The 12,676-nt window shown below is 41.4% G+C and overlaps 1 protein-coding gene across 5 annotated transcripts in view; it reads left to right on the plus strand.

Annotated features, from left to right (window-relative positions):
- eml5 (EMAP like 5) overlaps positions 1-12,676 on the plus strand; it is a 222,168-nt gene that overhangs the window by 99,862 nt on the left and 109,630 nt on the right. For all 5 annotated transcript variants that reach the window (XR_009446227.1, XM_048538474.2, XM_048538475.2 and 2 more), the window contains exons 13-15: positions 2,521-2,639; positions 3,119-3,305; positions 10,484-10,589. Coding sequence is in view for 4 of the 5 variants with exons in the window: in XM_048538474.2 (XP_048394431.1) it covers positions 2,521-2,639; positions 3,119-3,305; positions 10,484-10,589 (412 nt within the window). In the remaining variant the exon portion in view is untranslated. The remainder of the gene's footprint in view (positions 1-2,520; positions 2,640-3,118; positions 3,306-10,483; positions 10,590-12,676) is intronic.

Here is a 12,676-nt window from a genome sequence, read left to right on the forward strand (position 1 = left end):
GAGAGGGTAGGTGGGGATGTAGGGAGGGGATAGGTCAGTCCAGGGAAGACGGACAGGTCAAGGAGATGGGATGAGGTTAGTAGGTAGCTGGGGGTGCGGCTTGGGGTGGGAGGAAGGGATGGGTGAGAGGAAGAACCGGTTAGGGAGGCAGAGACAGGTTGGACTGGTTTTGGGATGCAGTGGGTGGGGGGGAAGAGCTGGGCTGGTTGTGTGGTGCAGTGGGGGGAGGGGACGAACTGGGCTGGTTTAGGGATGCCAAGATAATAAAATGTGAGGCTGGATGAACACAGCAGGCCAAGCAGCATCTCAGGAGCACAAAAGCTGACGTTTCGGGCCTAGACCCTTCATCAGAGAGGGGGATGGGGAGAGGGAACTGGAATAAATAGGGAGAGAGGGGGAGGCGGACCGAAGATGGAGAGTAAAGAAGATAGGTGGAGAGAGGGTAGGTGGGGATGTAGGGAGGGGATAGGTCAGTCCAGGGAAGACGGACAGGTCAAGGAGATGGGATGAGGTTAGTAGGTAGCTGGGGGTGCGGCTTGGGGTGGGAGGAAGGGATGGGTGAGAGGAAGAACCGGTTAGGGAGGCAGAGACAGGTTGGACTGGTTTTGGGATGCAGTGGGTGGGGGGGAAGAGCTGGGCTGGTTGTGTGGTGCAGTGGGGGGAGGGGACGAACTGGGCTGGTTTAGGGATGCCAAGATAATAAAATGTGAGGCTGGATGAACACAGCAGGCCAAGCAGCATCTCAGGAGCACAAAAGCTGACGTTTCGGGCCTAGACCCTTCATCAGAGAGGGGGATGGGGGGAGGGAACTGGAATAAATAGGGAGAGAGGGGGAGGCGGACCGAAGATGGAGAGTAAAGAAGATAGGTGGAGAGGGTGTAGGTGGGGAGGTAGGGAGGGGATAGGTCGGTCCAGGGAAGACGGACAGGTCAAGGAGGTGGGATGAGGTTAGTAGGTAGCTGGGGGTGCGGCTTGGGGTGGGAGGAAGGGATGGGTGAGAGGAAGAACCGGTTAGGGAGGCAGAGACAGGTTGGACTGCCTCCCTAACCGGTTCTTCCTCTCACCCATCCCTTCCTCCCACCCCAAGCCGCACCCCCAGCTACCTACTAACCTCATCCCACCTCCTTGACCTGTCCGTCTTCCCTGGACCGACCTATCCCCTCCCTACCTCCCCACCTACACCCTCTCCACCTATCTTCTTTACTCTCCATCTTCGGTCCGCCTCCCCCTCTCTCCCTATTTATTCCAGTTCCCTCCCCCCATCCCCCTCTCTGATGAAGGGTCTAGGCCCGAAACGTCAGCTTTTGTGCTCCTGAGATGCTGCTTGGCCTGCTGTGTTCATCCAGCCTCACATTTTATTATCTTGGAATCTCCAGCATCTGCAGTTCCCATTATCTCTGGTTTAGGGATGCAGTAGGGGAAGGGGAGATTTTGAAACTGGTGAAGTCCACATTGATACCATGTGGCTGCAGGGTTCCCAGGCGGAATATGAGTTGCTGTTCCTACAACCTTCGGGTGGCATCATTGTGGCCTCCTGCACTGCCACAATGATGCCACCCGAAGGTTGCAGGAACAGCAACTCATATATTCCGCCTGGGAACCCTGCAGCCATATGGTATCAATGTGGACTTCACCAGTTTCAAAATCTCCCCTTCCCCTACTGCATCCCTAAACCAGCCCAGTTCGTCCCCTCCCCCCACTGCACCACACAACCAGCCCAGCTCTTCCCCCCCACCCACTGCATCCCAAAACCAGTCCAACCTGTCTCTGCCTCCCTAACCGGTTCTTCCTCTCACCCATCCCTTCCTCCCACCCCAAGCCGCATCCCCAGCTACCTGCTAACCTCATTCCACCTCCTTGACCTGTCCGTCTTCCCTGGACTGACCTATCCCCTCCCTACCTCCCCACCTACACTCTCTCCACCTATCTTCTTTACTCTCCATCTTCGGTCCGCCTCCCCCTCTCTCCCTATTTATTCCAGTTCCCTCTCCCCATCCCCCTCTCTGATGAAGGGTCTAGGCCCGAAACGTCAGCTTTTGTGCTCCTGAGATGCTGCTTGGCCTGCTGTGTTCATCCAGCCTCACATTTTATTATCTTGGAATTCTCCAGCATCTGCAGTTCCCATTATCTCTGATACCTTTTTGTAGGTATTTGCTTTAGACTTGGAACTAAAGTGTCATTATATGTGGAACTTTTACAAACTAGTGCATAGAACATAGAACATAGAACATTCCAGCACAGTGCAGGCCCTTTGGCCCTCGATGTTGTGCCGACCTGTCATACCGATCTCAAGCCCATCTAACCTACACAGTGCAGTTGAGAGTCAGGTCATGTTGTGTCAATTCAAGACCATTAGTGTATGTGGTGCATCAGATTCTCTAACACAAGAGCAGGAAATTTTGGAAATAGGAGTACTCAAAGCAAAAATGTTTGAAACCTATTCAGCAGCACACTTTTTAATTGCATGCTTTAATGTGTAAATTTTTTTTTGAACATTTCAAATTGCTTTTCTTTCAATAGATTTATAAAGAAGACCTATCTCAGCTTAAAGAGAAATGCAAAGAAAAGCGTCAAGCAGCAACTTCAAAGAAACGGGAAAAACCTCCAGACAGCAGCGTGCGCTTACATTTTGTTCATGGGTAGGATGATCTTGAAAGCACTTCGTTGTTTTGAAATGATTCAATGCAATGAGCCGATACACTTAAGATGTATCCATAAACTAAACAGATTGATGGCTACCTAAACTGGGAGACACTAAAAGGTGTTTTATTTTAAATGTAGGGGTCAGCTTTATTGTCATGTGGGCACACCCAACAAGGCTGCTAACTGACCTGCTATTTAAAGCCTGGCACTACAGCTTAGGTGACTCTTGGCATATTTGCCAGCCTCCTCTTCATTATACCAAGGATGTGTTTTTTTTAAAAAAAATCCCATGATGTAACATTTAAAGAACTGACAAAAACCTTAAAATCTAATTGAAGTTGTGGAGCCTCGCTCATTTTACCCACTAGTACATTCCTCCCACAGATTTTAGAAAGGGCCTATCGGTGAAGAGTGACAGGAAAAAACAGAATAAAAATTGCTATCACTGCTATGTAGCTTTCTTTCTACCTTTCAGTTACAGAGGCTATGACTGCAGGAACAATTTATTTTACACACAAACTGGAGAGATTGTGTACCATGTCGCAGCAGTAGGAATAGTATATAATCGTCAGCAGAATATTCAACGATTCTACCTTGGCCATGATGATGACATTGTCTGCCTAGCAATTCATCCTTTAAAGGATTATATATCAACAGGCCAGGTACTGTAAGTTTCATTTGAATAACTATTTATGGAAGAGGATAACAGTGGGAGTAGCTTGTTTAATAAAAACATTTCTCCTAGCTATGTCATGTCAAAATAAATTGTATGAAATGTTTCTAGCTAATAGAAAATATTCTTTTTATTGTAATCATCATCTTTCACTTTAGCATTATTACTGTGTTGATATTTGCACCTCTTAAAAGCTCTCCACAGAAGTCAATATCAAGATCCACTTTATTTACTGATGAGATGGTGTAAACAAAAAAAATCTGAATAATTTGGTACTTTTATCAGTTCTGATTTTCTGTTCCCACTTCAGTTCATACATATCTGTTGCTAACAATAAACTAGCCGACCTAATTCAAAAAATAATTCATGGATATCAGCTCCTATGAGATATAGACTGGAATGATTCAGCGGGTCAGGTCAGATTTCCAGCAGCTAGTGATCTGCCATTCATAGTTATCCCCATGAAATGTATGTCCCATGACTGACATGAGTGTTGACTCATACAGTAGTGCCTCTGTTATGAAAGCTTTAACACATTGGCTTTCTTAAGCCAAGAAGATCTTTCTCTGGTTTATGTATTTTTTTCTCCCCGTTATTACCATTTGCTCTATGAAGAGAAGACTTCTCGTCCACATTAGAAGCGTCTGCTGTTTGTGATTAAGTTTAATGTTAATGTTAATTTCAATTTCTAAGTTGAGTTCACATCTAGTCTACTTCAGCAAGCTCCCTTTATCTGATTTAGCTACAAATTAGAAACTGTCTTAAAATGTTAAAAACTGATTGCAAATGTGTACATAGTATACAGGATTGTATACTGTAATTAAAAATTTTAAAATTAAGGTATCTGTTCAGACAGACAAGCTACCTTACAACGTGAGGAACTGGCACAAGCGACTATAAATTCATTACTCTTACAATACAATAGTAACTGGATCATAAAATCTAACATTCAGTAGTTTCTACTGCTGATTATCAGATCATTTCAATTTCTACGCTGGCCAAAACATAGAACGAAAATCATTGCTACAAAAGCCATTAGCTGATGCCAATGACAGTTGTGCAGCTGCAAAATACCATGGATGCTGGTCATCTGAAATAAAAACAGAAATGCTAGAAAACTATACAGGTCTGGGTGCACTGTGAAGAGAGAAGATTAATGTCTCAAAACATTAACTAGCAGAAAAGAAGTAATAGCATTCTTGGAGACTTTACAGAGTTTTAATAATTCTGTTTGAAGTCTGAGGAGGTACTGGGGCTGAAGTGTCAATTTAAAGAAGAATTCAGTACCACATCTCAAAGCTGAGAAGTGGCTGCTATCGGTTCAATTGGGGAAAGTCATGAATATTTGAACAAAGATTTTCATTGCCACATGAAAGGAAATGTTAGAGATTGATAGCAAGTCAGAAGAGAAGAGTTGCCTTTTTTAATACACTTAAAATAAGTTTTCTTCCTATTGATATGGAGCCTCTATCATTTTCCTGCAGCAGTCAGCAAAGTTGACAATTCCACAAAGCGCTGGATGGAAGTATTACTCTGTAGTTCTAATCTAAGACAGTGCCCACTTTTATATATAATGTCTAACATTTTAATTTTTGTTTTAATTTTGGTGTTAAAAAGGCGTAGTGTTAATTAATTGGATTGTAATTCTTTATTGCATTTTTTGGTTGATGAGATCTTCCCCATTTCTGGTTGGTAGGATGTGATACATTCAGCAATCATAAATAGTATTCATTCGCATAACTTAGAATTTACACAGTAGAGACACCGAGTTTTTAATAAAAAAATCAAAATGGAATCAGAAGTCTACTTCACTGATATAAATAGTTTATTAAGTCATCACGCAGATGACTCCTCAGTGAAACATACTGGACTTTGCTGTCAGAGATAATAAGAACTGCAGATGCTGGAGTCAGAGATAACAGTGTGGTGCAGGAAAGTTGACCTTTTCAGGGCCAAAGAGGTTATCAGAGAGTTGAAATGGGAGAGAGATCTACTGAGGTCTTTCCAGAGGGAGAACAATTTCAAGGTGGGCATCCTTGGAAGAGGCTTCGCAGTGGGATTACAACTTATTCAGAGATGGTAAGAACTATAGACGCTGGGGTCAGAGATAACAGTGTGGAGCTGGAGAAATACAGCAGACCAGGCAGCATCAGAGGAGCAGGAAAGTTGACTTTTGTTGTCTCATGCTTAATTCCATTGCACTCAGACAATTGCACAAATAGCAATCGTGGTGTATCTGGGGTAAGTTGGACATCAAATGTGTTACGACATGCTGAAAATAGTTTAATTGTTTTTATCAGAAGTGAGTAGATTTGTTGTATTTATTGTATTTAAGATTGTCTTGTTCTTACCTGGTTATTCTGGACCATTCTGTGAACTTCCTGCTGATTTTTTTGGATTCCTGCTTCCATGTTGCTGTTACAGGATCAGATCAGGAAAATGCACTGCAGTATCATTGACTTAATTATACCAACCCTAGTTACACAATTCATGGATCTATTCCTGAAAGATATTCACTGCAACATTATGTTACCATTTTGGGTATTCAGCATTGGCCTGATTACTAATTTGCACTAATTTCAGGTGAAACTCATTAAATTGGCATACTTGTTTAGGGATTACTGCTCTGGTATCAGATGTGCATAATTTGTGTTATATAATTAGGTGTTACAGTGATCATCTTTTAATTTTAACTATATTTCAGTTATCAGACATATACTATTATCTAATGATTAGATAACAAGAACTACAGATGCTGGAGTCAGAGATGACACAGTACGGATCTGTAAGAACACAGCGGGCCAGACAGCATCAGAGGAGCAGGAAAGTTGACATTTCGGGTCGGGACTCTTCTTCAGAAAGGTCTGAAGAAGGCTCCCAACCTGAAACTTCAACTTTCCTGCTCCTCTGCTGCCTGACCCGCCATGTTCTTCCAGCTCTGTACTGTTATCCTATTGTCTAGTACTCTTAAGTTGGAAAATCTTTGCAAACAGTAATCATTTGTGAACAAATACAATAGTTTACTTTGTATTTTGAGCGCTTGTTTAATTACAAATTTTTAACTGCCCTTTCAAATCTGACTTCCTGTGGGAATTGCATTCTAACTTGTACTGAGCTCTTTTGGTAATTAACATTAATATAACCATTTCTTAGTGGATAGTGTGCCTGTTGTAATATTAAAACATTACTAGAACATTTCGCATTTAACTTAGTTTGTACTGAATTAGCTGAGCCGAATGCTGCATTTATATTTAGCCTGCATTTTTGACTACAGCTGAGAAACAAAAAGAATGTAATTGCATTGCTCTGTAACCTATAGACCACCAACTAGTGGGAAGGAGGCATGGGAATAAATCTGCAGAGAAATTATAGAGAAGAGTACACACCATTTAATAGTTGTAATGGGAACTTCAATTACTGAATATAAACTAGGATGCTGGTACTGTAAAGACCGAAGCGGGACAAATATTCTTGCATTTGTATTCAGGAGAAATCACGATGGGGCAAACTTTCTGCTGGCCACACATTTGTTAATGCAGTTTAGATTGGAGTTATGTATGGGTCTCTGCAGAATCTTCACCATAGCAAATTCGAAAGGAAATACTTGGGAAGTTGAATTTTCCTCTGAATAATTCCTTTATGACTAAAACTCTTTAAAAGTCTCCATAAAAATTTAGGCCTGCCTGAGCTTACCACTCCCTGAAAAATCTGGCCTTTTACATCTGGTTCAATTAGAAAGGATGAGTGATAATGGGAACTGCAGATGCTGGAGAATCGAAGATAATAAAATGTGAGGCTGGATGAGCTTTTGTGCTCCTGAGATGCTGCTGGGCCTGCTGTGTTCATCCAGCCTCACATTTTATTATCTTCAATTAGAAAGGATGTACTGTTAGACCTGGTTCTTAGGAGTGAGTGAGCCAAGAACGTCAAATGTCAATGTGAAATATTTAGTGGATAGATTTCATTGTATCATAAAATTTCGGATCACAGTGAAAAATGCCAGTCGTTAATCCAGAGTGAGAATAATTGATTGGCACAGAGCTGATTTCAATAGAACATGAATGGAAGAGCGGAGCCAGATAAAATGAAATCAATGGTGAGAAAAGTTGTAACTATACAATGGGCTACCTTTAAAGAGATGATTTAGGTACAGTCAAGGTACATTCCTCAATAGGAAAACGTAGGTCACACAAATCCTAAGATATCTGATGACAAAGGAGAGAGAAATTAAGTTGAAGAAAAACTGCCCATGACTCGTGTCGTGTAGCAAACAGAATTAAGAACCAAGCTGAAATCAGAAGGCTTAGAAGGGAGATGAGAAAGCAAAGAGGGATTGTTAGACAAGATTGGCAGCTAACACAAAAAAGGAATTGCGAAGTCTTTAGTTTCATAATAAAAGGAGGATTAGAACCAAATAGGGACCAAAGAGAGGACTTGTGCATGGAGGCAAGAGGCATGGCTGAGGTGTTAAATTAATGTTATGTATCTGTCTCTACCTACAAGGCAGATGCTGCCCAGACCATCGTGACATACGAGGAAACCCAGTCACTTGAAGGTTTAATATTCATGAGATATTGAATAAGTTGTCAATACCTAAAATTGATAAATCTCTGGGACCAGATTAGACGCATTCAAAGATATTGAAGGATGTGAGAATAGAAATTGCAGAGATATTGGCAATCATCTTTCATTCTTTCCTTGATTCAGAGAAAATGCTAGAGGATTGAAGAATTGCAAGTACTCCACCATTGTTCAGAAAAAGTTGTAAAGATAAGGTTCGTTTTCAGACGTTTCGTCACCATTCTAGGTAACATCATCAGTGAGCCTCCGACGAAGCGCTGGTGTTATGTCCTGCTTTCTACTTATCTGGTTCGGTTTCCTTGGGTTGGTGATGTCATTTCCTGTTCTTTTTCTCAGGGGATGGTAGATTGACTTGGAGCCAATGTGTTTGTTGATGGCATTCCAGTTGGAATGCCATGCTTCTAGGAATTCTAGGAATCAACAAACACATTGACTTGGAGCCAATCTACCATCCCCTGAGAAAAAGAACAGGAAATGACATCACCAATCCAAGGAAACCTAACCAGATAAATAGAAAGCGGGACATAACACCAGCGCTTCGTCGGAGGCTCACTAATGATGTTACCTAGAATGGTGACAAAACGTCTGAAAACGAACCTTCCAGCTCAGCGAGCAAACTCACATCCAGAACCTCAACCTGAGCTACAAATCTTCTCAAAGCTCGTTGTAAAGATAAGCTCAGCAATTACAGACCTGTTTTAATTTGGTGTTGGGAGAACTACTAGAAATAATTATTCAGAAATAAAATTAAAAGTCACATAAAAAAATGTGAGCTTTTTAGGAATAACCAGTGAGAATTTAAGGGCAAGTCATGTCTGATTAACAACAAAAACAAAGTTGCTGATAAAGCTCAGTAGGTCTGGCAGTATTTGTGAAGGAAAAAAACAGAGTTAAGATTTTGCGTTCAGCGCCCCTTCCTCAGAACTGATGTCTGATTAACTTTATGGAGTTTTTGAATTGATAACAGAGGGGTTTTGTGAGGACATTTTTGTTGATGTGCAGTATGTGGACATACAGAAGACTTTCAATACAGTGCCACACCAATACAGTGCCTTGAGAAAAGCAAAAGCTCATGGAGTAAAAAGGTCAGTAGTAATGTGGATACAAAACTGGCTGAGGAATAGGAAACAGTGATAGTGAGCTAGTTTTCAGGTCTGGTGTTACCCAGACCTCCGGATTGGGAACACCTGTTTTACCTTTATTATTTTTAAATGGTCTAGATCTTGTTGCAGAGGACAAGTTCAAAGGTTGCAGTTGACAGAAAGCTTGGAGAAATTGTAAACAGTGAAGAGGACAAGTGTAGAACTTCAAAAGAACATTGACAAGTTGATTAAGCAGACAGATAGATAACAGATGAATTCCAATGTAGAGAAGTGTGAAATGAGACAGTTTGGTACAAAGAAGATGGAGAGACAGTATATAGTAAAGGGTGTGCAGGAGCAGGGAGACCTTGGTGCATCTGTGCAGAAATGATTAAAAGTGGCAGACAGGTAGAGAGCGGTCATAATAGGGGCATACAGTTCAAGAATATGGAGGTTATGCTGAACTTGTATGAGATGCTAACTGGAATATTATGTACAGTTTTGGTTGCTGTCCTTTAGAAAGGATTCTGATAGATTTGATAGAGAACAGAAGATGTTTACCAGAGTGTTTGGAATGGGAAATTTAAATTAAAAGGATAGGCTGGGAAGTTGAGACTGTGTGTTTTCCTTGGGGAGGAGAATGTTAAGAGGAGATTTGTTAGAATTTTTCAAAATCATCACAGGCCTCGAGTAGATAGGAGCATCTGGCACTTGTAAACAGATTGAGAACCAGAGTGAACCAGTTTTAAATGTTTTGCAAAATAAGTAAATGGGAGGTAAGAAAAACACAGCAAGAACTTTGGGATGGACTGCACTGCCCAGTAGTGTGTGGTGGAGGCAGGTTCATTTTAAGGCATTCAAGAAAACAATGCCCAAGGTTACTGACAAAAAAACAGGAGATTGGCATTGGTCTCCTGCTCCTTATCATTTCCGCGTAAGAAACAAGTAGTGTTTCTGCTCCGTATTGCTTGTTGGTGAACCCTGCTCAAATCTGTGCATGTGAAAAAGTTGGAGACAAGCTCAAATGTGTTCCCTGTTTGAACAGGTGGCACTTGAATCCAGGTCTCTTGGTTCAGAGGTAAGGACATTACCACTACACCACAAGAGGGCTCTTGGGATGTTGCTATTATTGGACAAGTTGATTATTAGACATTAGATATGTTAATTAAGTATTTAGGTAGAGTTAAAGTTAGGAATATTCTTCATTTTATTTTGTATTTTAACTGTGTTGTAAGAATAAAGTATGTCTTACTTAAGGCCTTGTTGTAGAACAATTGAATCACATCCAGAACAAAGTGTCATACGATTACCTTTAAATAAAATAAAAGTTAAGGTCTAGGTTATTTCCTTGATATATTTTGAGGGGGTTTGTCTGGTCCATAACATAAGTACAATGCCGATTATGTTAATTGAGCATTTCATGAATATCGCTGAAAATTTGACAACAAAACACAACTGTAAACATCTGGAAGTAAAATTGTAAGTTGCTTTCCTGTCTGTTTAGGTGAGTCGTGATTCTGCAATTCATATCTGGGATGCAGAGCTGTTGAAGCCATTATCAATTTTGAAAGGACATCATCAATTTGGGGTTTGTGCAGTAGATTTTTCAGGTAAACGAGAAGATTATTTATTGTAACCTGTGCTATACAATAAGACAAAATCATAACCATGCCTGTATATTCATTGATCTTTGGTGTTATCTTACGACTTCTTTCCCAACAAACTGAAAGTTAATCCCTTTGTCCTTCTAAATTTAGCAATATTATTCATGTGGAGAGCTATTTGATATTTTTGACTGCTCAATAATTATATGTACAGGCAAAATATTTTGCTAAGAATTCTACTGCCTTTAAAAACTTGAATATTCAGCAGGGAATGCTGATCTTGCTATCTGAACTCTCAGCTTCACAATTGATCAAAGTAGACAAAATTTTAGATAGCACCAACTTGTGTCTCTCTACAGTAGTAAACCATCCCTGTGATTCACAGGAGCGAATTCACACAAAAGTTGAATGCTGAGTCACATAAAATTAGATCAGTAATAGTGGCCAAAAGTTTTATTAAATAGATAAATTTTAAAGAGCACCTTAAAGAAGAAAAAGGTTTCAATAGGGAACTCCAAAGCATCAGAACTCATTATTCAAGGGCATAGACACAAGTAGTGGGGTAATTTTTACTGAGGAAGCAAATGAGCTAGTGATTTCAGAATGTTGATGAAAAGATGAAATGTTGATAGTTCTAGGGGGATTGTCATAGAATCCCTACAGTGTGAAAACAGGACCTTCAGCTCAACAAGTCTACACCAACTCAGAGTATCCCACCCAGACCCATCCCTCATAACCCACTGAATCTACACATCCCTGAACACTGGGCATTTTAACATGGCCAATCCACCTAACCTGCGCATCTTTGGATTGTGGGAGGAAACTGGAGCACCCGGAGGAAACCCACGCAGACACGGAGAATGTGTAAACTCCACACAGTCGCCCGAGGGTGGAATCAAACCTGGGTCCCTGGTTGCCGCTGCTTAGTTCATGCGAGATGGTACTAGGCTGGGAGATGTAGGTCAAAGAGCTCAAGGATGATTGGTGAACTAGATGAGGTGCGAGCTTAGATCTGTGTTATAGATGACCTGAGGCTTCTGGAAGGTCAACAGAGGGATACTGGCTTGGGGGAAGCATTGGAAAGGTCTGTTTTGCAGATAACAACGTAAGTGAAGATTTCAGCAATAAATGAAGTGTGATGGGGTGGACATATACGATGACATGAATGTGGAAGTTATTATTTTTCCTGACTTCTAACCAGGCCTTACATTCTATACCTCAAGAATAGCTGTGCCATTGACATTTTCTATGAATTCACTTTGTCTCAAACATTCATCTTTAATTTTGCAACTCGTGTTGCTTTGACTCTGTCATGTGTGCGAATTGATTTTTCAGTTCCTTGTTGCTGTATATTTCACTCCTCTGTTCCAGTCTCCGAATTCCTTATCCTATATCCCATAATTAGATTCAGGTTCTCAAACAATTGAGGCATATTAAATTGCTGCTTAATACTGGGGTAGATTTGCTGAATGCGTAATATTTTTGGGCACGATTCCCTCCATGTGCCATATCTGAAGAATTACCTGCCCCAAAACTAATTAGCCCTTAGTTCATAATTCATGTTCATTTACTATGTATTACAGATTGTGCAATGACTTTCCCAAGTTGTTTTCGTCCGCAATTTCTGGGCCAGCTATTTTCAGTTGGGGTGGAGGAAGGCTCCCTGCCCTGCCACCTGAAGAGTCAAAGGAATCTAAGGAGCATTGGTTGGAGATGGGACTTTTCCCTCACAATCTGATTTGCTATCACTGTTTAGTGCTAGCAGCACCAGAAGCTGCAGTGGACAGGTCTAGGACTAAAAGCAGCTGCCAGAGTCTAAGGCCCTCGGGCAAGGAACAGTGATGAAACCTGGGATCTTACTGGAAAGGCAGGGAATGGGGGAGAGGAGGATGTGAGTGTGTTGGGCTGGAGAGTACTGTAGATTTTGTGGCAAGTGGAGACCAATGTTGATGACCCTATCTGATTCCCTCCTGAGTCACTTTTGGGGCTTTCCTCCTGTGGCTGAACTCCTCCGATCAGTCCGAATAATTAAGCCAGACAGGAAACATCCTTTAAGTGATCATTAATTGGCTACTTAAGGATCTCATTTGGGC

The sequence above is a fragment of the Stegostoma tigrinum genome, chromosome 10 (genome assembly GCF_030684315.1).
Source record: "Stegostoma tigrinum isolate sSteTig4 chromosome 10, sSteTig4.hap1, whole genome shotgun sequence".
Classification (NCBI taxonomy): Eukaryota; Metazoa; Chordata; class Chondrichthyes; order Orectolobiformes; family Stegostomatidae; genus Stegostoma; species Stegostoma tigrinum.